We start from the raw sequence: 25,599 nt of genomic DNA, 5'->3' as shown, positions 1-25,599 counted from the left end.
CTATTTCACAATAGCTCCGCACCTATACACATTTCACAGATCCCGTATGCCCTACATTGTTTATCTTGTTATTAGTCCCACCCTTCAGCTCCACTCAACCTTTCCCATCTATCTTCCAACATCATCCATTTCGGATTTTTATTTGCCATATATTTTTCAACTGTGCTGTGATGCTTCACAAAAGATTTCATTGATGTCTACTTGGCACACTTGTCTCTGGAGGAAAAAGGAGACATTGTTCCACTGATTCTAGAATATCAGGGTTTATTCTCAGATGTGCCAACTCAGACAAATGTACTTGAGCATGACATTGACATTGTGGACTCTGCCCCAATCAAACAACAGTGAACCCTGAAAAGAGAGAGAAGCTCCGCAGTGAAGTAGAGTTCAGGCTTGAGCACGTCATTGCACAACATGGCAACAGTCCGTGGAATTCGCCCTGTCAAATGGATCACTGCGGTTTTGTTACTATGTCTGACTCGTACCCTTTGCCCAGGGTTGACGATTGTGTGGACCGTGTTTGTGCTGATAAATACGTTAGCAAGTTTGATCTGCTGAAGATATATTGGCAGGTCCCTCTAACTCCTGCAAAGACGAGTTCCACAAACCACCGTATCCTTCGCTGGAGTCTCATATTGCAGGAGTTCCCCTTGAAATCAGACATGTCTGAGGTAAGGACAACTTGTTTGCTGATTGTCTTTCAAAGGTGGGCAGTCAATACATTTTGTGTTTTGTGTTTAGCCAGTGTGTACATTATAACATAGGCGGAAATCCCAGGGGGGACGGGGGGACACGACCCCCCCATCTTGGGAAAAATATGATTTGTCCCCCCCAATATATCACTGTAAACATAACTATGTAATTTCAATAATATTAATAATACGCAATGAAAGCACTTGTGCTGATTATAGACACTTAATAGCGCGTTTTTAAGTTTCAAAAGATTGCGACCTCCCCCTCCCTTTGCCTCACGATGGTTTAATCCACTGCCAATTCTTTAGCTGGCAAGGTAATAGAGGGTTCGTATCTACTGTCCGAAAGGCACATGTACGTAACTGACGTGAGGTAATCCAGTCAATCCATAGCAGGTCCATAGCAATGTTATTTATTTATTTTATGTTGACAGGGTTTACACACTAGCTGAATTTGCAGAGCTAGCGCGCAAACTAAAGCAAACATTAACTATCAAGCTAGCTAGTACCTATTCCATTTATGTGGCGTCGTCAAAGATGGAATCTTTGCTATCGTCAGTTTATTCCAAGATCAGCATGCAGCTGTAGTGCTTCGACGTCCCTGTGATAAGGTTAGCGACAAACTGAAGTCCAAATTGAACAGAACAGAACTACACTCTCTTCTACCATTGTCTTAAATATATATAATGGTCTCGTTGCAAAAGATAAATTGTCGCTAGTGAACTTTTTTTATTTTATTTTATTTCACCTTTATTTAACCAGGTAGCAAAGATTATAGCAAACACACAGAAACGGAATTGGTGCTCGCTAGCTTTACAAATTCAGCTATTGTTGGAAGCCAGCCAATATGAAACAAACTATGTTAAAATTACAAAAGGTTGCAGCATGTGTTGTGTAAATGTGTGTGTGTGCAGCTAGGCCAGCCAGCCAGGTAGAAAAATGGCAGAAAAAAGTAAGAAGACGGACATCAGAGTATTTGTCAGTACACCAAAACGCATAGTAAGAACTCTAGTAGCCTAATATCTCAAAGACTAGTTGATAAAATGTTCATAAGAAAGAAGTGAAATGCTAATGGAAATGTTTCACAATGATGTCATTAGGCAGAGCAGGCAACAGATGGGACACAGACAGCAGAGCTGGGGACAGATATGCAGGGACAGATTGGCAGAGACAGAGAGTCTCAGGTAAGTTTGTTGAGTCTTTGTTTGGCAACATTATGAAAGGTTCTCAATTTTTTTGACTTGTAAAATAGGGACATAATTGGAAAATGCCATGGATACCCCCGCTCTCAACTCAAACTGGTGACTGAACTAAGATTTGTTTACGGCAATGGTATTGCTGTTGTGATTAATTGTGTAGTTTTGGGTACCGGTAGTTAGGAGTACGGCAAACACCTTATTTCTTTTCTAGGAGACCGGCTGAGTCAGTTAGGGGGGTGAAAGGGAAAGAGCCAGGGAGAGAGACTTCAGAGGACAGTGTCACAGCCACGGCAGGACCAAGTGTCACCCTTGTTGCCAGCAGCACCAGTATAGGGGACAGTGGCACAGCATTGTCCAGTTACCACAGTGATGGCACAAAACCATATCAGCCACACCCACAATTTATAGAACCGCAAACTCTTGCCAACAGAGTGTTGACGTTTCAAGAGAGATGGTTTCGCGATTTCCCCTGGCTACATTATTATCAATCAATAAAAGGAGTGTTGTGTTTTCACTGTAGCCAAGGGTTTTCAAGCCAGCCATCTTTTGGCCAAAGAGCAGATGCTGCCTTCATTAGTGCAGGATTTAGGAACTGGAGAAAAGCCATTGAAAAATTCACAGCACATCAAAACTGCCAAACCCACCTCCACTTTGTAATTGTAACAGCACACCAGCTAAATCCAATCAGTGTCCAGTTATCCAGCGCGTGGGGTAAACAGCAGGATGACGCAAGGCATTGCTTGATGAAAATTGTTAGTTCGGTGCGGCATGTAGTAAGACAGGGACAAGCCTTTAGAGGCCACACGGATGACAGTGGGAATTTATACCAGATTTTGAAACTTAGGGCAGAAGAGGATTTTACTGAAGTGGTTAACAGAGCGTACCACAATGTACACAGGCCCCAAAGCACGGAATGAAATTCTGAACATCATGGCCAATAGTCATTCGAGGCATTGCAGCTGAGATTAGGTCTCTTCCGATTGTACAATTTTCATTAACTGTTGATGGTACTCAAGATGTCTCTGGTGCTGAACAGGAGAGTGTCTGTCTGCGTTATGTTGACCATGACCTTGTCCCTCACGAGGAGTTTATTGGGCTATACAGGGTGTCGGAGACAACAGGCGAGGGCATTGCGAAAGTGGCAACTGATGTGTTGTTGAGGAAACCTGCAAACATATGCTTGGTTCTTTTGTTCAGTAGTGTGTATAGCAGTGGTTCTCAACCTTTTTGGGGTACTGGAACCCCTGCATATTTTGAGGCAAGGCAGGCAAGGTTTTGAACGGTCCTCAGGGACCTCCACTTCCTCTATATTATATGTAAACTTACTGGAAACCTTGTGGTACTGACTACATTCATTACACTTTTTTATTTCATGGACCCCTTGCAATTAGTCCATGGACCCCTGTTTGAGAACCCTTGGTGTAATTGATATTTGTTCTTTTGTTTAGTAGTTTTCAGTACACTTACAAATTATTTATTTCATGTTATTTTATTTAAAATTGCATAGTTTGTGCGACATACTTGTCCATAGCTGCTGTTTGAAGAGTTGAGACACTGACTGAAGGATATTTTGTTTGATTTATTTGGGTTTTTCATTGAAGTAGTTATTTTGCTTTTAGAACTGTACTTATTTTAAGCTTTTTGTTCTTGTAAAGATATTGTAGTAGACTCAGGCCAGGTGCACATATTTAATGACTATATAAATGTATCAGAAAAAGTCAAATTAAAAGGTCAATTCAATACGGAGACCAACTTTGTGATGGGTCTCAATGGAGATTCTTTTAGATGTGATCACACCATGTTCATTGTATTTATGAAAACTACACCCATACAGTGTACAGTACCATTGTCACCTACTGACCTTTCTTGATATTGCTGGTTGTAAGTACGAATACCTGCATACATACTGGACTGGTAAGGAGCACTGCTATAACTATTATTAGTAGTAGAATTATAATGATTTAAACATTTGAACAAGTTGGGAAAACCCTTCAGTTAACTACTGTACCTATCAATTATCCAGTTGTAGGAATTATGGTTCCTCAATATACATTTAACATATTACAACGTAGGCTATGTGTTACAGCACTACTTTTGGTGTCCCCCTCAGGAATTGCTCTTGAGAAAATTTAATGTAATTGTCCCCTCCAAGGTTGATATCAGATTTTCGCCCCTGCATTATAAGATATAAAGTGTCTGTTTTGTCGTTATGTGTTGTAGACACCATGTTTATATTGAAGGGGGCGACACATTTAAGTTGATCATATTGTGAGATGGAAGTTACTTTCTGTTGGTTGAGAGCAAACTTGTCTTAAGGGGGAAAGTGTTACAGGTTGTGGTTTTTAATTTTCTACTGAGGTTTTACGTTAGCAAGTTTAGCACGTGGGGCGCACCGTTTGGTGTCACCTCGTTAGTCAGTATATGTTACACCTGTGCTGGCTGGTCCATCTTGTTAGTCAGTATATGTTACACCTGTGCTGGCTGGTCCATCTTGTTAGTCAGTATATGTTACACCTGTGCTGGCTGGTCCATCTTGTTAGTCAGTATATGTTACACCTGTACTGGCTGGTCCATCTTGTTAGTCAGTAAATGTTACACCTGTGCTGGCTGGTCCATCTTGTTAGTCAGTATATGTTACACCTGTGCTGGCTGGTCCATCTTGTTAGTCAGTATATGTTACACCTGTACTGGCTGGTCCATCTTGTTAGTCAGTATGTGTTACACCTGTGCTGGCTGGTCCATCTTGTTAGTCAGTATATGTTACACCTGTGCTGGCTGGTCCATCTTGTTAGTCAGTATATGTTACACCTGTGCTGGCTGGTCCATCTTGTTAGTCAGTATATGTTACACCTGTGCTGGCTGGTCCATCTTGTTAGTCAGTATGTGTTACACCTGTGCTGGCTGGTCCATCTTGTTAGTCAGTAAATGTTACACCTGTGCTGGCTGGTCCATCTTGTTAGTCAGTATATGTTACACCTGTGCTGGCTGGTCCATCTTGTTAGTCAGTATATGTTACACCTGTACTGGCTGGTCCATCTTGTTAGTCAGTAAATGTTACACCTGTGCTGGCTGGTCCATCTTGTTAGTCAGTATATGTTACACCTGTGCTGGCTGGTCCATCTTGTTAGTCAGTATATGTTACACCTGTACTGGCTGGTCCATCTTGTTAGTCAGTATGTGTTACACCTGTGCTGGCTGGTCCATCTTGTTAGTCAGTATATGTTACACCTGTGCTGGCTGGTCCATCTTGTTAGTCAGTATATGTTACACCTGTGCTGGCTGGTCCATCTTGTTAGTCAGTATATGTTACACCTGTGCTGGCTGGTCCATCTTGTTAGTCAGTATGTGTTACACCTGTGCTGGCTGGTCCATCTTGTTAGTCAGTAAATGTTACACCTGTGCTGGCTGGTCCATCTTGTTAGTCAGTAAATGTTACACCTGTGCTGGCTGGTCCATCTTGTTAGTCAGCATATGTTACACCTGTGCTGGCTGGTCCATCTTGTTAGTCAGTATATGTTACACCTGTGCTGGCTGGTCCATCTTGTTAGTCAGTATATGTTACACCTGTGCTGGCTGGTCCATCTTGTTAGTCAGTATGTGTTACACCTGTACTGGCTGGTCCATCTTGTTAGTCAGTATGTGTTACACCTGTACTGGCTGGTCCATCTTGTTAGTCAGTATATGTTACACCTGTGCTGGCTGGTCCATCGAGTTAGTCAGTATATGTTACACCTGTGCTGGCTGGTCCATCTTGTTAGTCAGTATATGTTACACCTGTGCTGGCTGGTCCATCTTGTTAGTCAGTATATGTTACACCTGTGCTGGCTGGTCCATCTTGTTAGTCAGTATATGTTACACCTGTGCTGGCTGGTCCATCTTGTTAGTCAGTATATGTTACACATGTGCTGGCTGGTCCATCTTGTTAGTCAGTATATGTTACACCTGTGCTGGCTAGTCCATCTTGTTAGTCAGTATATAATACACCTGTGCTGGCTGGTCCATCTCGTTAGTCAGTATATGTTACACCTGTGCTGGCTGGTCCATCTTGTTAGTCAGTATATGTTACACCTGTGCTGGCTGGTCCATCTTGTTAGTCAGTAAATGTTACACCTGTGCTGGCTGGTCCATCTTGTTAGTCAGTAAATGTTACACCTGTGCTGGCTGGTCCATCTTGTTAGTCAGTAAATGTTACACCTGTGCTGGCTGGTCCATCTTGTTAGTCAGTAAATGTTACACCTGTGCTGGCTGGTCCATCTTGTTAGTCAGTATGTGTTACACCTGTACTGGCTGGTCCATCTTGTTAGTTAGTATATGTTACACCTGTGCTGGCTGGTCCATCTTGTTAGTCAGTATGTGTTACACCTGTGCTGGCTGGTCCATCTTGTTAGTCAGTATATGTTACACCTGTGCTGGCTGGTCCATCTTGTTAGTCAGTAAATGTTACACCTGTGCTGGCTGGTCCATCTTGTTAGTCAGTATGTGTTACACCTGTACTGGCTGGTCCATCTTGTTAGTTAGTATATGTTACACCTGTGCTGGCTGGTCCATCTTGTTAGTCAGTATATGTTACACCTGTGCTGGCTGGTCCATCTTGTTAGTCAGTATATGTTACACCTGTGCTGGCTGGTCCATCTTGTTAGTCAGTATATGTTACACCTGTGCTGGCTGGTCCATCTTGTTAGTCAGTATATGTTACACCTGTGCTGGCTGATCCATCTTGTTAGTCAGTATATGTTACACCTGTGCTGGCTGGTCCATCTTGTTAGTCAGTATATGTTACACCTGTGCTGGCTGGTCCATCTTGTTAGTCAGTACATGTTACACCTGTGCTGGCTGGTCCATCTCGTTAGTCAGTATGTGTTACACCTGTGCTGGCTGGTCCATCTCGTTAGTCAGTATGTGTTACACCTGTGCTGGCTGGTCCATCTCGTTAGTCAGTATGTGTTACACCTGTGCTGGCTGGTCCATCTCGTTAGTCGACGTGTTGGCCCAGGTGATATTTAAGAGTGTCTGGCCCAGTGCTCCAGTTGTGTTGAGAGATGTGGAGGGTCAACACATTTAGTTGGTGCTCCCTATTTGATAGAAAAACATTCCTTTATCTGATCTTCTCTGTTTTCATTTTGCTTCACTTTTTGTTTTCTTCTTGTCTTTCAGTTTGCTGTGAAATTTTCTTTTGTTTACTTGTTCTTGGGCAAATTTAGTTGTGTGCTCATGGTGGGTGTCTTTTAGGTACCAGTTGATGTTGCTAGTCAACTTCCAGTGGACTCCCCCATGAGTGTCTTTCAGAACCCCTCCTAAAGCCCACCTCTTTCTTGTTGGTTGTTGGTCAGTGACTCTTTGCTAGTTTCCACTTCTGTTTGAGCTACATTATTCTGTTCTTGCTGGAGAACGTAAGTGGTTGTGAATCTGGATGAACAAAATGCTAGCAAGATTGACAAACTTTCATGTGATGAATTGTTTCAACTCATTTCATCATTATTGATACTGTTTCTTGTTTTAGGTGTCTTGACTGATTTAACGTTAATATGGGTATTATTTGCTAGCTGTCTCACCTACAACAGTAATGATGTATTTGAGACATGGGCTCATTGTTCAAATATATTTGTTTTCAAACATTGGAGATGAAATATAGTTTACATGCTGTCAACAATCTAAGCCAACCCTGTCAGTTATGCCTCATGGTTGCTCATTGATTTTCTTGTTGAACGACGAACCCACCTGTTATATTTTAATTTCTTAATTTAATATCATTTTAAAATATGCATTTGTCTAATATACATTAAGTTATAGTAGTACAATAACTGACCACTATATGGTGGACTTGGTATGTCTTCTATGTGTAACTCTGTTGTTTGTGTCGCACTGCTTTGCTTTCTTGGTCAGGTCGCAGTTGTAAATGATTACTTGTTCTCAACTAGCTTACCTGGTTTAATAAAGGTGAAATGAAAAATATGGACGTGACCAGACCAAGGGGCCAATTCAGCAGGATGCAGTGTTCAGGAACTGAAATATAGTACGTAATAAAAACATGCCTCTCTGACCTGTAGAATAAGGAATCATGTCTGCTTTGTTGATATCATTTATATCTGCAACTTTTGACCAAGTTTGGCTCCTGAATGTGGCCAGATGCTTTTTCACTATAGTCTCCCTCTCCTTGTCTCCTCCCCTACATCTGCACTGATTAGCTTAACAGGTGAAAACAATGTGGTGGAAGGAAGCTCATCATTAGACTGGTTTAACTTTCACCTGGTCACTACTTTCAGATCAGTGAAGGAGAGGACAGACGAGAAGAGTGGTTTTTAGACGACTGAGAAAGAGCCCTAGTGTATGGGGGTAGTGTTGTGTAGTGTTGAATTAGCACAGGCCGTAGCTCTTCTAGGCCAGTCATACATAGTCACACGGAGTGGATGTTTATTGGTGGAACCTTAAGTGTGGAGGACGGGCTTGTAATGGCTGGTGCAGAATTAGTGGAATGGTATCAAATACATCACAGGCATGGTTTTTATGTGTTTGATCCCATTCTATTTGCTCTGTTCCAGACATTATTACAAGCCGTTGTCGTGTCTTTACTATCATTAAATTGAAGACTTAGTTTTTATCAAAGAATCTCTGTAATTAGTATTACGGATTAAACTGATTAATCATGTGACTGTAATTAACTAGGAAGTCGGGGCACCAAGGAAAATATTCAGATAACAAAGTTAAAATTTTCCTAATAACTTTTCAGATATTTTATATCTGATTACTTATTTATTTGACCTCACGTTAGTCTCAATCCAAACGTCGTAAATTGTTGGTTATCAGCACGAACCCAGTCTTCACTAGGAGTCATCCATACATCAATTATCTTAAATCATTTATTTACTAAGTAATTCACAGAAATGCATAAACAAACAGTTGATAGTTACAATGAAATGATAACGGAGTTTACCTAGTGGGATAAATCGGCATGGCGGCTTGGTGGACAAAAGGGAAGTGGGGGTCGACTGAGATAAGACACTACAAAGTTGATAATTATAACAATAATATGCTAATCCTTTGCACATGAACGCTCACTCATTCAGGAATAATTGCAATCAATATATATATTTACGCTCAGTGTGTCGTCGGGATCTCTGCTGAAAAGTTAGTTTCTGTTGGAGAGTTTCCGTCCTCTCTCTCTTTCTCTTTCTGTCGTGGTTAGAATGGATAGTTCAGAGTGACATTCATTCATTTCGTTATAGATGTTCCGGCGGTCTTCGTTCCTTGCGTTCAATGATACCGAATTCCTAGCTGCGGACTAGTAATTAATATCAAAGACTTGTTCTTATTCTGTCGGTATCGATAGTCTAAGAGTTTAACCACGTGGTATGGTTAAAAGATTCAGCAATCGTCTCAAACCTTGGCCCTCTATCGAGGTAAGCTGGTCTGTAACCTTTGTCCTCTCGTGATTGAGAGAAAACATGGTCTGTTGAGAAATTGTCAAAGTTGGGGTTTTACTCGGGAGTTGCAGAAAAGGGCCTGTCCCAGGATGCCCGACCCTAACTGGGCTCATGGGCGGTCCTCTGATTTAGTTAAACTCAAAAGGGAATTGGAGTTACCTTTATTAAACAGTCCAAAACCACATCACAATTTTACAAACAGTATCATCCTCACTCATTCATCTTATACAACAATTAGATGTAGACCTCATATCTGAGGCTATTATATAAACAGCGTTATGGTAATGTGGTCCTATTATCTCCCATGAGTTTCACCAAGCTGTAACAAATGGACCAGTCGTAGCTGGATTCTTCACCGATCTTTTATACCTTCTCTGGAACATAAATGTTGTTCGGACCTCAAGTTCTGTGAGGTGGAATAAATTCCTTGGTTCTCTATGAAAATTCACTCTGTCTCTATACTGTGGCCATGAGGAGATTATCTCCTCCAGGAATTTACAACCTCTCTGACCACAGCAGCCTGTGTGTAGGAGGCAGGGAGAGGGAGATGGGGCTTGTTGTACCCAAAGAGGGCAACGTCATGACACCGTCCTCCCCTCAGCAGCCTCTGATTTATACGCTTTTAGAGGAATCTCATGCATTCTGTCAATCACACACAAAACCCTGCCTACGGCTGTCTCTCATAACTGGAGGTCATTGCCACCTGTCCTACTGTAGTCAATGATTGGTCCCATTTGTTAGTTAGTAACAAAACCATACTGTTTTGATAACTGATGGTTATTTATGATCCAACCCTTCATTCTGGTGTTGTCACCGCAAACAGTAAGTTAACAAGATAAGTTCAAATGTAAAAAGTAACATTCACTCTCTATCCTAAAGTGGCAGAGAGGTGTCTTGTCCTTTTCGATTCCATGTTAGATAAAACATAGTAGAGAACAATAATGTTATAGACAGGAAATATCTTTAATATCGGTTGAATGATTTATTGAATTAGCAGGAAGTACACATTGTTTATGTTCAGAACGATAAAAGCACAAGAAGTAAACATGCTGTATATCTGATAAACATATAGTCAATTTAAATGTATTTGAAGTGTAAAACAACAGTAATTGATTGACAGCGGCTATTGAATGATATTACACCCCTATTCTACACATCATTGTTTGACAAATGAATAAATTGTGTGAAAGCTTGTGTAGCGGACATGAGTCCGTCATAATTGGTTGCTCATAGTCATGTGATGAGGTAGCCCCGCCTGCAACTTCAAAATCAGTGTCAGCTCTAGGCCCATAAGGGAATTTCCTCTTTGTCTAATTAAGATGTTGGTTTCTCCTGCGGGAGGCTCTGGTTCAGATCACTGTCTTCGTGTGTGTGAATATGTTTGTCTCCTACCTGTAGTTGAGTACAATTCTATCAAATCCCATCAGTCTTTCAGACCATCATTAACATACAGTAGAGAGTTCATTAATCAGCAGTGCAGAGAAAGTAACTATGAGAAGACTATTTCTCACAGATCCATTGTTGTGAAAAGGAACAATCATAATCCCTCCATACTCCTTGGCCTGATGATATGTAATAGATTTCCACACAGTTCTCCCCGACACCACCACCAGGCTCTCCACTCCACCAAAACCTGCAGTACAAACAACACAGATAGACTGATCTCTCTCTCAGAACCTAGAGTATGAACAGCACAGAGTTAGACTGACCACTCTCTCAGAACCTAGAGTATGAACAACACAGTTAGACTGACCACTCTCTCAGAACCTAGAGTATGAACAACACAGTTAGACTGACCTCTCTCTCAGAACCTAGAGTATGAACAACACAGAGTTAGACTGACCACTCTCTCAGAACCTAGAGTATGAACAACACAGATAATCAGTCCTACTCCTTCCACTGTGATCAGTGTTATTAGAGCAGTAGTCTCTTTCCTTGGGGTGGTCAGTGTTATTATAGAGCAGTAGTCTCTTACCTTGGGGTGGTCAGTGTTATTATAGAGCAGTAGTCTCTTACCTTGGGGTGGTCAGTGTTATTAGAGCAGTAGTCTCTTACCTTGGGGTGGTCAGTGTTATTATAGATCAGTAGTCTCTTACCTTGGGGTGGTCAGTGTTATTATAGATCAGTAGTCTCTTACCTTGGGGTGGTCAGTGTTATTATAGAGCAGTAGTGTCTTACCTTGGGGTGGTCAGTGTTATTATAGACCAGTAGTCTCTTACCTTGGGGTGGTCAGTATTATTATAGAGCAGTAGTCTCTTACCTTGGGGTGGTCAGTGTTATTATAGATCAGTAGTCTCTTACCTTGGAGTGGTCAGTGTTATTATAGATCAGTAGTCTCTTACCTTGGAGTGGTCAGTGTTATTATAGATCAGTAGTCTCTTACCTTGGAGTGGTCAGTATTATTATAGAGCAGTAGTCTCTTACCTTGGGGTGGTCAGTGTTATTATAGATCAGTAGTCTCTTACCTTGGAGTGGTCAGTGTTATTATAGAGCAGTAGTCTCTTACCTTAGGGTGGTCAGTGTTATTACAGCAGTAGTCTCTTACCTTGGGGTGGTCAGTATTATTATAGAGCAGTAGTCTCTTACCTTGGAGTGGTCAGTGTTATTATAGAGCAGCAGTCTCTTACCTTGGGGTGGTCAGTATTATTATAGAGCAGTAGTCTCTTACCTTGGAGTGGTCAGTGTTATTATAGAGCAGCAGTCTCTTACCTTGGGGTGGTCAGTATTATTATAGAGCAGTAGTCTCTTACCTTGGAGTGGTCAGTGTTATTATAGAGCAGCAGCCTCTTACCTTGGGGTGGTCAGTGTTATTATAGAGCAGTAGTCTCTTACCTTGTGGTGGTCAGTGTTATTATAGAGCAGTAGTCTCTTACCTTGGGGTGGTCAGTATTATTATAGAGCAGTAGTCTCTTACCTTGGAGTGGTCAGTGTTATTATAGAGCAGTAGTCTCTTACCTTGGGGTGGTCAGTGTTATTATAGAACAGTAGTGTCTGACCTTGGGTTGGTCATTGTTATTATAGAGCAGTAGTCTCTTACCTTAGGGTGGTCAGTGTTATTACAGCAGTAGTCTCTTACCTTGGGGTGGTCAGTATTATTATAGAGCAGTAGTCTCTTACCTTGGAGTGGTCAGTGTTATTATAGAGCAGCAGTCTCTTACCTTGGGGTGGTCAGTATTATTATAGAGCAGTAGTCTCTTACCTTGGAGTGGTCAGTGTTATTATAGAGCAGCAGTCTCTTACCTTGGGGTGGTCAGTGGGGTGCCGTCCACCCATTTCCAGGTTCCCTCAGTAACAGAATCAGTCAGACCAATCCAGACCCACTTGACTGACTCAAACCCATTGATAAATGTCTGTTGAGGAACAGAAAAAGCATTGGTACAGTTTAACTCATGTATTTTTTTATTCAACCAGGCAAATCAGCTGAGAACAAATTCTTATTTACAATGACAGCCTACACCGGCCAAACCCAGACGACGCTGGGCCAATTGTGCGCCGCCCTATGGGACTCCCAATCATGGCTGGTTGTGATACAGCCTGGATTCGAACCAGAGTGTCTAGTGAGATGCAGTGCTAGATACATGTCTGTCTCTCACCTGTTCCTCTTCACTGTTAATGATCACCAGGTCTGCTCCTCTCTCCAGACAGTCCTGTCTACTCTTCTCCCAGGATTTCCCCTCAGTAGAGAGGTAGTAACAGCTGGAGCCAAACCTTCTCCATCCTTCAGGACAGGACCCTAGAAGTTTGACATTTACCATATTTGTCACTTGAATGTTATTTAAAATCCAAAGAGCATGACTCAGATAAAGTTAATGAACCCTTCCATGGAGCTGATAGAGATTCTGCCCTTCATCAGGAAATAATTATAATGGTCTGGTGATTTCTCACAGCAATCGTTTGTGTGAATTGCCTGTTTGTCTACAGCTTTTACACTGAACAAAAATTGAAACGCAACATGCAACCATTTCAAAGTATTTACTTAGTTACAGTTCATATAAGGAAATCAGTCCATTGAAATACATTTTTTAGGCCCTAATGTATGGATTTCACATGACTGGGAATACAGACATGCATCTGTTGGTCTCAGATATCTTAAATAAAAGGTCGGGGTGTGGATCAGAAAATCACCATTTGTCTCCTTCACATAGAGTTGATCAGGCTGTTGATTGTGGTCTGTGGAATGTTGTCCCACTCCACTTCAATGGCTGTGCAAAGTTGCTGGATATTGATGGGAACTGGAACACTGTTGTACACGTCAATCCAGAGCATCCCAGACATGCTCAATGGGTGACATGTCTGGTGACTATTCAGGACATGGAAGAACTGGGACATTTTCATCTTCCAGGAGATGTGTACAGATCCTTGCTACATGCAGATGAGCTTCCCTGAGACGATTTCTGACAGTTTGTGCAGTTTGTGCAAACCTACAGTTTCATCAGTTGTCCGGGTGGCAGGTGAAGGAGTCAGATGTGGAGGTCCTGATCTGGCGTGGTTACACGTTGTCTGCAGTTGTGAGGCCAGTTGGACATACTGCCAAATTCTCTAAAACGACGTTGGAGGAGGCTTAATGTAGAGAAATTAACATAAAAATCTCTGACAACAGGTCGGGTGACATTCTTGGAGTCATCATGCCAACTGCATGCTTCCTCAACTTGAGTCATAGATGGCATTGTGTTGTGGACAAAACTGCACATTTTAGAGTGGCCTCTTACTGTCCCCAGCACAAGGTGCACCTGTGTAATTATCATGCTGTTTAATCAGATTCTTGATATGCCACACCTGTCAGGTGGATGGATTATCTTGGCAAAAGAGATAAGCTCACTAACAGAGACGTAAACAAATTTGTGCACAACATTTGAGCTGTTTGTGCATATGTGACATTTCTGATATACTTTATTTCAGCTCATGAAACATGGGACCAACACTTTACATGTTGCCTTTATATTTTTGTTCAGTGACATTTTCAAGTTAGAATCATAAAACACGGGACGAGATGTTGAAACTGTCCATTGTGCCAATAGATGGTATGCACTCACATGAGATTTGCCGTGATGTTGACAGAGTGGCATGGGAGGTTTATTTCTTAGACTGGTTTAAGATGTCAATTTTGGGACACATCCTCAGTAGTGTGCCTTCGAATCAGTGGGTGTTTCGGCCTTTAATCACTAAACACCCTCATCAAAGGTGGCCAGCTAAAGGGTGATCAAGCCTTAGCTTGTGTCCCATGCCCAATTAAGATTTCCCACGGGACTATGCAAGGCAGGGGCGTCCTCTTCCCTGAGACAGCCCTACAGCTGACCGCATACCTCATATGCCCTCCTCAAGTTGGAGGGATCTGAATTGGGTTCTCAGGTGGGGGTGGGGGTCATGAAATTATAGCCCAGCAAGGGTCCTTCCGTTTGATCCAGATCCACTGGCTGCCTCTTTCAGCTGCTTGAGAAACTGCTCTGACGGTCTGCCGCAGAGCCTGTCCATGGATTCCAAGTTCTTTCAGCAACCTGATGGTGGAAGAAGCCACGAATCCTCTGCATCCCACTTCAACTGGCCAGACTTTTGCATTCCAGCCACGCTGAGTTGCGTCTGCTGCCAACTCTGTGTAACGCAGTTTCTTACGCTCGTAGGCCTCTTCAACAGAGTTTTCCCACGGGACTGTGAGCTCTATGATGTACACAGCCTTTCGTGAAGCGGACCAGAGTACCATGTCTGGCCTAAGGTTGGTAGAAGCAATCTCAGGTGGAAAAATGAGTTGCTGGCCAATATCGACAAGCATCTTCCAGTCCCGGGCCATGCCTAGGTGTCCAGTTTCTGGCTTTGTAGGAGGATGCTTGGGCTTTTTCTGTCCCTCCCGGATGAATGTTGTTGTTTTGACGGGATTGCTTGTTTTTGGAGGTAATGAATTGGTTGCACTCCTCTTGGTCTCAAGTGCTGCAGCCAGGCTCTTGAGGACCTGATTGTGCCTCCAGGTGTAGCGGCCTTGTGAGAGGCTGGTCTTGCAACCTGTCATTATATGCCTGAGAGTCGCTGGAGCTGGGCAGAGGGGGCAGGTCGGGTCCTCGCCATACCATTGATGTAGGTTTTTTGGTGATGGAAGCACATCATAAACAGCTCTTATGATGAAGCTGATGTTGCTTGCCTCCATTTGCCAAAGCTCACTCCAGTTGATCTTTCTCCTCTCCAGGCCTTCCCACCGCGTCCATTGCCCTTGTTTAGCAAGAGAGACAGCCTTTGCACTTCTTGCAGTCTCCTCCTGTCTGCGCACCTCCTCGACCACCAGCTTCCTGCGTTCAGATGTTGTTGCATTATGGAACGTTGGTTTGCTTGCTGCCAGGCCAAAGCCTCCTCTTCCATGCTGGATATTCCCCACAATGTCTTGGTGTCTCAGGGCTGATATTGCTTGCTGCACAGCCTTGGATGATGTCCATTTCCGTCCAGTTTGTAGGGGAGGTGCAGCCTTGCTAATGGTCTGGTCTTTGGAGTCCTTCAATGTCATCTGAAGTCTTACTTTAGAGCACTTGTACTCCTCCGTTAGACTTGTAAGAGGTAGTTCAAGGACCCCTTTGCCATAAAGGCCGATGTTACTCAGGCATCGTGGGACACCCAGCCATTTCTTCACGTATGAGGTAATGGTTCGCTCCATCTTCTCCACTGTTGTTATTGGGACCTCATAGACGGTGAGTGGCCACATTACCCGGGGGAGAAGTCCAAACTGTAGGCACCAAAGCTTGAGCTTCCCAGGCAGTAGGGTCTTGTTGATGTTCTCAAGTCCGTCGGCGATGTCCTGTCTTACTTGCTGCACTTGATCTTTATCTCGGAGGCTTTCGTTGTACCATCTACCCAGGCTCTTGACGGGTTGCTCAGACACCGCTGGTATCGGGTCATCTCCAATGCAGAACCTCAAATCTTTAAGCTGTCCCTTGACTATGGAGATGCTTCGAGATTTGCTTGGCTTGATTTTCATCCGGGCCCACTTGATGTTAGCCTGCAGTTTTGCAAGTAGCCGCCTGGTGCATGCTGCAGTGGTGGTCAGTGTAGTCATGTCATCCATGTATGCTCGGATAGGTGGGAGACGGAGCCCTTCCTTAGTTCTCTCACCGCCGACCACCCATCTCGATGCCCTGATGATGACTTCCATGGCCATAGTGAAGGCCAGAGGTGAAATTGTACAGCCTGCCATTATGCCCACTTCCAAGCGCTGCCATGTTGTTGTGAAGTCAGGTGTTGTGAAACACAATTGCAGGTCTTGGAAATAGGCCTTTACCAGTGTAGTGATGGGTTCTGGTACGTGGAAAAAGTTGAAGGATTCCCAAAGGAGTTCATGGGGAACTGAGCCAAAGGCATTGGCCAGGTCGAGGAAGATGACATAGAGGTCTCTCTTGTCTTTCTTAGCTGTTTGGATCTGGTGCCAAATCATACTAGTATGTTCCAGGCAACCAGAGAAACCAGGAATGCCTGCTTTCTGTACAGATGTATCAATGTACTTGTTCCTTTCCAGGTAAGTGGACAGCCTCTGTGCTATTATACTGAAAAAGATCTTCCCTTCAACGTTGAGAAGGGAGATTGGTCGGAATTGACTGATGTCTGTCGCATCCTTCTCTTTCGGGATTAGCACACCACCAGCCCTTCGCCATGCCTTTGGTATTATTTCCTTCTGCCACACTATCCTCATGAGCCTCCAAAGAAAGCGTAGAACATCCGGGGCGTTCTTGTAGAGCTTATATGGTACTCCATTAGGCCCAGGAGCCGAGGCCGCTCTTGCTCGTCGGACAACGTTCTCTACTTCCTTCCATTTTGGAGGGTCAGTGTCCAGATTGAATTCTGGTGGTTGAATAGGTGGGATGTCATGTGGGATGATTATCTGCTCATGCCTTTTCGTGTCCTGGTGGACCTTTTCCAGATGTTCTTCCAGTTCTGGCTTTGGAGTTTTTAGGATTCCGCACTTTTCCTTTGCGAAGAGGTCTTTGACAAACTTAAAGGGGTTTTTATAGAACCGTGTTCTTGAGTGTTCCTTCTTCCTACGAAGTTTCCTTAAGTTTTCCGCTCTTCGCAAGGTTGCCAGCCGACATTTGATGTCTGCTTGGAGTAGCATGAGACCTTCTCTCTCTGCATCAGAGGCCTTCTTCCACTGCTTTCTCAGCTGCCTTCTCTCTCTGACAAGTATCTCGATCTCTTGCTGCCTCCTAGATTTGGCTGGCGCGGGTGGTGTCTTGCCACTTCTCCTTTCGTTTACTCCAAAGCGCTCTTCTCCGTAGTGGTAGATAATGTCTCCCATCCTTTCAAGCTTTTTCTCTGCTGTTCCTACCTGTTGTTCCAAGATTTTTGTCAGGTCGTTGTTGATTGTTTCCCACTCTCTCTTTTCAACAGCTTGGGGCCACTTCACACTCGGTCTGTGCCCTTTGACCTTTTCCTCTTTTAGAGGTCTCTGTGGTTGGGTGAGTTCATCCACCGGCATTTCTGTGCTTGTGTTATCCTCCTCCGTTACAGGGGTGCTGATGCTCTGCGAACTTTGGTTTGCGTCCCGTCGCTGTGCGTCATTCGACTGATTTGACTGGCTGCTTCGTAAGAAGTACTGGTCAATGCGAGGTCCCTGTCTCTGCTCTACCAAGCACCTTTTCCTCCCTTGATGGATCCTTAACCCCCTTGCCGATGTTACTCTCTCCCAACCACAGCTGCACACCTGAAGTGTGTGTCCTGCTGCTGTTATGGTTGTCTCATGTGCTGTGTTCCTACTCGTAGTCGTTTCCATTCCTGGGTCCGTAGCCGTGTGATCAGTCGTTGAGCCATCTTGCGCCCCAGCTCTCGCAGGCTCTAGGGGTATGTTCCTTTGTTGACTTTCAGTAGCACTTAGCGGGTGTCTCCAACATACTGAAGCAGCGTCGGAGACTGCCAACATGGGTAGCTAGCCCATTACAGCCCCATTGGGGTCTATTCCCTCCGGTCAGCTGTCTCTCCAAGCTGTCACACAGACTTTCCTATGTTGTCAGCTGTCCTTTCACAGCAGTCACTGGACAAGTCCAGATATTCAGAATCATAAAACACGGGACGAGATGTTGAAACTGTCCAAAGTTAAACATAACTTTGCAACTATTATTTATTCCCACACTGAATAAGTAAGTAGCTTTGCACGAGCCTCGTCTTATGAGAGGCCAGAACAGCTCATAGGATCCTGCTCCTGTTTCTGTAGTGTGAGGTAGCTTGATGTACAAGTAATAACTTCCAATGTATCTGACATCTCTAGTCTCTTCTAGAATTACTAATTATAAAACTGGGTCAATGAATTACATTATACTTCAGATCCCCACAGTTTCTACACAGATCAGAACATGCCCTTTCAGTTATGATGCAACTTATACAGTTGAAGTTGGAAGTTTACATACGGTACACTTAGGTTGGTTAAAACTCGTTTTTCCACCACTCCACAAATTTATTGTTAACAAACTATAGTTTTGGCACGTTGGTTCGGACATCTACTTTGTGCATGACACAAGTAATTTTTCCAACAATTGTTTACAGACAGATTATTTCACTTATAATATCCATATCAACATCTCCTGCACTGCTCAAATGCTACTACAACCTCTGTGCTGTGTACAAGCCTGTGAATAGAATGTGTCTGACGATATGGTGGAAAGACTACTGTATTTATTTCATTTTTACATTTGCGTTTTACTAAGAAAAGGCTATGTTTTTAGTAGTATGTGTTATATGTGTTAAGTAGTATGTGTTCAGGAAGTGGAAATTAGTCTAAGCTATAAGAAGTTTGTTAATGGATATTTATATTTTGTGTTTTAAGTTATCATTTCAGTTTTACTTGGTGTTATCACTATTACACACTGTTACACACTTATCACTGTTACACACTATCACAATTCCAGTGGGTCACAAGTTTACATACACCAAGTTGACTGTGACTTTAAACAGCTTGTACCTTGTACAAGCTTGTGAAAGGCTACCTGAAATGTTTGACCCAAGTTAAACAATTTCAAGGCAATGCTACCAAATACTAATTGAGTGTATGTAAACTTCTGACCCACTGGGAATGTGATGAAAGAAATAAAAGCTGAAATAAACCATTCTACTATTATTCTGACAATTCACTTTCTTAAAATAAAGTGGTGATCCTAACTGACCTAAGACAGGGAAATTTTACGAGGATTAAATGTCAGGAATTGTGGAAAACTGAGTTTAAATGTATTTGGCAAAGGTGTATGTAAACTTCCGACTTCAACTGTATGTTGAACAATTTACAAAAAAACTCTTAGAATTGATATTCTGGTGCCTCTTGTGAAATTCAAAAAATTTATTTCTGATCTTGTAAATGTTAACTGTGATTGTTTTTCTTAAGGTGTATATGTATTGTGTCTGTGTAGTTGTGCATACAGTGACAAGAAAAAGTATGTGAACCTTTTGGAATTACCTGGATTTCTACATAAATTGGTCATGAAATTTGATCTGATCTTCATCTAAGTCACAACAATAGACAAACACAGTCTCCTTAAACTAAGCCTGAGCTAATGACTTCTCAAAAAGCTAATTGGATTCAGGAGTCAGCTAACCTAGAGTCCAATCAATGAGACGAGATTGGAGATATTGGTTAGAGCTGCCTTGCCCTATAAAAAACACTCACAAAGTTTGAGTTTGCTATTCACAAGAAGCTTTGCCTTATATGAACCCTGCCTTGAACAAAAGAGATCTCAGAAGACATAAGATTAAGAATTGTTGACTTGCATAAAGCTGGAAAGGGTTACAAAAGTATCTCTAAAAGCCTTGATGTTCATCAGTCTACGGTAAGACAAATTGTCTATAAATGGATCAAATTCAGCACTGTTGCTACTCTCCCTAGGAGTGGCCATCCTGCAAAGATGACTGCAAGAGCACAGAGCAGAATGCGCAATGATGTTCAGAAGAATCCTAGAGTTCCAGGTAATGACTTACAGAAATCTCTGGAACATGCTAACATCTCTGACGAGTCTACGATACATAAAACACTAAACAAGAATGGTGTTCTTGGGAGGACACCACGGAAGAAGCCACTGCTGTACAAAACAACCATTGCTCAATGTTGGAAGCTTGCAAAAGAGCACCTGGATGTTCCACAGCGTGACTGGCAAAATATTCTGTGGACAGATTAAACTAAAGTTGAGTTGTTTGGAAGGAACACACAACACTATGTGTGGAGAAAAAAAGGCACAGCACACCAACATCAAAACCTCATCCCAACTTTAAAGTATGGTGGTGAGAGCATCATGGTTTGGGGCTGCTTTGTCGCCTGCTTTGGGCCTGGACAGCTTGCTATCATAAACAGAAAAATTAATTCCTAAGTTTATCAACATTTTGCAGAAGAATGTAAGGCTATCTGTCCGCCAATTGAAGCTCAACAGAAGTTGGGTGATGCAACAAGACAACGACCCAAAACACAGAAGTAAATCAACAACAGAATGGCTTCAACAGAAGAAAATACGCTTTCTGGAGTGGCCCAGTCAGAGTCCTGACCTCAACCCGATTGAGATACTGTGGCATGACCTCAAGAGAGCGCTTCACACCAGACATCCCGAGAATATTGCTGAACTGAAACAGTTTTGTAAAGAGGAATGGTCCAAAATTCCTCCTGACCATTTTGCAGGTCTGAGCCGCAACTACAGAAAACGTTTGGTTGAGGTTATTGCTGCCAAAGGAGGGTCAACCAGTTATTAAATCCAAGGGTTCACCTACTTTTTCCACCCTGCACTGTGAATGTTTACATGGTGTGTTCAATAAAGACATGAAAATAATTGTTTGTGTTAAAAGTTTAAGCATACTGTGTTTGTCTATTGTTGTGACCTAGATGAAGACCAGTTCACATTTAATGACCAATTTATGCAGAAATCCAGGTAATTCCAAAGGGTTCACACTTTTCCTTGCCACTGTATATGTTTATTTCTTTGTAATGAAAACAGGGCTCTACTGCAAATGAGACCTTGGTCTCAGTTGATCCTGTTTAAATAAAATTATTATTTTTTAAAGTACACCCAGCTGGACGCTAGTCTATCATAGGACTTTATCTCCTTAATGCTGAGTGCCAAGCAGACACTCATCAGGTACAATTTTTACAGCATTTCATATAACTCGGTTGGGGATCAAACTTCCAATCTCAGGGCAGACACTAACCACAAGGTCACCGGTGAATGATAAAAGATGTCGAACTACTATTTATCTAATTTCCTTGACTGACAAAACAAAATCTGAGGGAGTTGTAGGTAGGTAGTTCTGATGACCTCTGATCTCCTGTGGCGTGTGTTGAGAGCTAAGGCAAAACACAGTTCCTGTCATTTGTTTCTGGTCCTAATGGCCATGGCTAGCGCTGATAATACTTCTTGAATATGTTTGTGTGTGAGATAACAGGTCAACAACCAAAACTGTGGGGGGGCTGTCCTTACTTTTGTTCTCCCAGTTCAGTCGTTCTATCTCCTTCTGTAGCTGGTCACGCTCCATAGTTGTAGTGTTCAGACTCTTTTTCAACTTGTCTACTTCAGTGGCCCTGGTATTTAGACTATTCTGTAGCTGGTCTCTCTCTGTAGTCCTGGTATTTAGACTATTCTGTAGCTGGTCTCTCTCTGTAGTCCTGGTATTTAGACTATTCTGTAGCTGGTCTCTCTCTGTGGTCCTGGTATTTAGACTATTCTGTAGCTGGTCTCTCTCTGTAGTCCTGGTATTTAGACTATTCTGTAGCTGGTCTCGCTCTGCAGTTGCATCTGTAAAATGGAAAAGTCAATCAAAATGTGTAACTATCACAACATTGACTACAAATGTTTAATAAAAAACCATTAACTTACAGGAATCCCACAGGCCTATGATGACAGCCAGTAGAACACACACTGCAGCAACTCTGGATGGTCTCCTCCACCACTGAAAATGTACTGAAAAACAAGTTATTAAAGTCAGATCTTTGGTAATGTGTTAATGTGTTTTACTGTATCATCAGTGTTTAATTTGAGCTGGATTCTGTGGGAACAGGATCTGGCACCTCTCAGTTTGGACTGATGCATTCCAGAACCTATTTGGCTGGATCCGCTGCCTCTCATGGCATTAAAAATAGTTACAATTTGCAGTGTAAAAAAATCATAATTAAAGCGATCAAAGTTATTTGGAGTTTTCTCATCGTCAATTCTCCTGCCCCCTAAAAAAAATGCAATGTGAAAATGTAGATTTTCAGCCCGCACCTGAAAAAGGGAACTGTAGGTAGAGGCAGGTATCCTCAATATTAACGGGCCCTGTATTTAGGGGTAAGGTAGAGGCAGGCAGCCTTGAGGTTACAGTGTTGTGCCTATAACCAAAAGGTTGCAGGTTTGAATACCGGAGCGGACAAGGTGAAAAATATGTTGTGCCCTTGAACAAGGCACTTCATCCTAATTGCTACAGGGGCGTTGTACGTTGGAGACATTGTGATCATTGTAAAGAAGTCACACCCATCCCACTGGCGTTAGAAGTTCAGAGAGAGAAAGTTTAGACTATATAGAAATAATTACGCTTAAATTATCATGAAATGATGAGGATTTCTATCCTCTAACAGGAGGAAACGTAGAATAGTAGTCAAAGATAATGTACCGTTACATCCCATGCTGACACATCCATTATGATTACTAAAGTATATATATATTTTTTCCACCTTTATTTAACCAGGTAGGCTAGTGGAGAACAAGTTCTCATTTGCAACTTGCCACCTGGCCAAGATAAAGCATAGTAGTTCGACACATACAACAACACAGTTACACATGGAATAAACAAAACATACAGTCAATAATACAGTAGGAAAAAAAGTATATACAGTGAGTGCAAATGTGGTAAGATAAGGGAGTTAAGGCAATAAATAGGCCATGGTGGCGAAGTAATTACAATATAGCAATTAAACACTGGAATGGTAGATGTGCAAAAGATGGATGTGCAAGTAGAGATACCGGGGTACAAAGGAGCAAGATAAACAAATAAATACAGTATGGGGATGAGGTAGTTGGATGGGCTTTTTACAGATGGGCTATGTCCAGGTGCAGTGATCTGAGAGCTGCTCTGACAGCTGGTGCTTAAATCTAGTGAGGGAGATAGGAGTCTCCAGCTTCAGTGATTTTTGCAGTTTGCTCCAGTCATTGGCAGCCGAGAACTGGAAGGAAAGGTGACCAAACGAGGAATTGGCTTTGGGGGTGACCAGTGAGATATACCTGCTGGAGCGCGTGTTACGAGTGGGTGCTGCTATGGTGACCAGCGAGCAGAGATAAGGCAGGGTATTACCTAGCAGAGACTTGTAGATAACCTGTAGCCAGTGGGTTTGGTGACGAGTATGAAGCGAGGGCCAGCCAACGAGAGCATATAGGTCGCAGTGGTGGGTAGTGTATAGGGCTTTTGTGACAAAACGGATGGCACTGTGATAGACTGCATCCAATTTGTTGAGTAGAGTGTTGGAGGCTATTTATAGATGACATCGACGAAGTCAAGGATCGGTAGGATGGTCAGTTTTACGAGGGTATGTTTGGCAGCATGAGTGAAGGATGCTCTGTTGCAAATTAGGATGCCGGTTCTAGATTTAATTTTGGATTGGAGATGCTTAATGTGGGTATGGAAGGAGAGTTTACAGTCTAGCCTGACACCTAGGTATTTGTAGTTATCCACGTATTCTAAGTCAGAGCCGTCCAGAGTATTGATGCTGGATGGGCGGGCAGGTGCGGGCAATGATCGGTTGAAGAGCATGCATTTAGTTTTACTTGCATTTAAGAGCAGTTGGAGGCCACGGAAGGAGTGTTGTATGGCATTGAAGCTCGTCTGGAGGTTAGTTAACACAGTGTCCAAAGAAGTGCAAGAAGTATACAGAATGGTGTCGTCTGCGTAGAGGTGGATCAGAGAATCACCAGCAGAAAGAGCGACATCATTGATGTATACAGGGAAAAGAGTCACCCCTATAGAGACTGCCAGAGGTCCGGACAACAGGCCCTCCGATTTGACACACTGAACTCTATCAGAGAAGGAGTTGGTGAACCAGGCGAGGCAATCATTTGAGAAACCAAGGCTGTTGAGTTAGCCAATAAGAATGTGGTGATTGACAAGAGTCGAAAGCCTTGGCCAGGTCGATGAACACGGCTGCACAGTAATGTGTTTTGTCGATGGCGGTTATGATATCGTTAAGGACTTTGAGCGTGGCTGAGGTGCACACATAACCAGCTCTGAAACCAGATTGCATAGCGGAGAAGGTACGGTGGGATTCGAAATGGTCGGTAATCTGTTTGTTAACTTGGCTTTTGAAGACCTTAGAGAGGCAGGGTAGGATAGATATAGGTCTGTAGCAGTTTGCGTCTAGAGTGTCTCCCCTTCGAAGAGGGGGATGACCGCGGCAACTTTCCAATCTTTGGGGATCTCAGACGATACGAAAGAGAGGTTGAACAGGCTAGTAATAGGGGTTGCAACAGTTTCGGCAGATAATTTTAGAAAGAGAGGATCCAGATTGTCCAGCCCGGCTGATTTGTAGGGGTCCAGATTTTGCAGCTCTTTCAGAACATCAGCTATCTGGATTTAGTTGAAGGAGAAATGATGGGGGCTTGGGCGGGTTGCTGTGGAGGGTGCCGGGCAGTTGACTGGGGTAGGGGTAGCCAGGTGGAAAGCATGGCCAGCCGTAGAGAAATGCTTATTGAAATTTTCAATTATAGTGCATTTATCGGTGGAAACAGTGTTTCCTAGCCTCAGAGCAGTGGGTAGCTGGGAGGAGGTGCTCTTATTCTCCATGGACTTTACAGTGTCCCAGAACTTTTCGGAGTTTGTACTGCAGGATGCAAATTTATGTTTGAAAAAGCTAGCCTTAGCTTTCCTAACTGCCTGTGTATATTGGTTCCTAACTTCCCTGAAAAGTTGCATATCACGGGAGCTATTCGATGCTAATGCAGAATGCCACAGGATGTTTTTGTGCTGGTCAAGGGCTAACAGGTCTGGAGTGAACCAAGGGCTATATCCATTCCTGGTTCTACATTTTTTGAATGGAGCATGCTTATTTAAGATGGTGAGGAAGGCACTTTTAAAGAATAACCAGGCATCCTCTACTGACGGGATGAGGTCAATGTCATTCCAGGATACCCCGGCCAGGTCGATTAGAAAGGCCTGTTCGCTGAAGTATTTTAGGGAGCATTTGACACTGATAAGGGGTGGTCGGTTGATCGCAGACCCATTACGGATGCAGGAAATGAGGCAGTGATCGCTGAGATCTTGGTTGAAAACATCAGAGGTGTATTTGGAGGGCGAGTTAGTTAGAAGAATATCTATGAGGGTGTCAGTGTTTAC

At 43.0% G+C, this 25,599-nt stretch overlaps 1 protein-coding gene across 4 annotated transcripts in view; it reads right to left on the bottom strand.

Moving 5' to 3' along the window:
• Positions 1 to 10,280: 10,280 nt before the first annotated feature.
• The window catches only part of LOC120053069 (fibronectin-like), a 30,159-nt gene continuing 14,840 nt past the window's right edge, over positions 10,281 to 25,599 (bottom strand). For 2 of the 4 annotated variants that reach the window (XM_039000316.1, XM_039000317.1), the window contains exons 8-12: positions 22,119 to 22,202; positions 21,723 to 22,037; positions 12,906 to 13,045; positions 12,553 to 12,662; positions 10,281 to 10,945 (exon numbers count right to left, since the gene is read on the bottom strand). In XM_039000316.1, coding sequence (XP_038856244.1) covers positions 10,813 to 10,945; positions 12,553 to 12,662; positions 12,906 to 13,045; positions 21,723 to 22,037; positions 22,119 to 22,202 — 782 coding nt within the window. In that variant the 3' untranslated portion in view covers positions 10,281 to 10,812. The remainder of the gene's footprint in view (positions 10,946 to 12,552; positions 12,663 to 12,905; positions 13,046 to 21,722; positions 22,038 to 22,118; positions 22,203 to 25,599) is intronic. The other 2 variants (XM_039000318.1, XM_039000319.1) reach the window with 1 other exon arrangement.

The sequence above is a fragment of the Salvelinus namaycush genome, chromosome 8 (assembly GCF_016432855.1).
Source record: "Salvelinus namaycush isolate Seneca chromosome 8, SaNama_1.0, whole genome shotgun sequence".
NCBI lineage: Eukaryota > Metazoa > Chordata > Actinopteri > Salmoniformes > Salmonidae > Salvelinus > Salvelinus namaycush.
The sequence above is the reverse complement of the archived record's forward strand: the minus strand, read 5'-3'. Positions and strand labels throughout refer to the sequence as shown.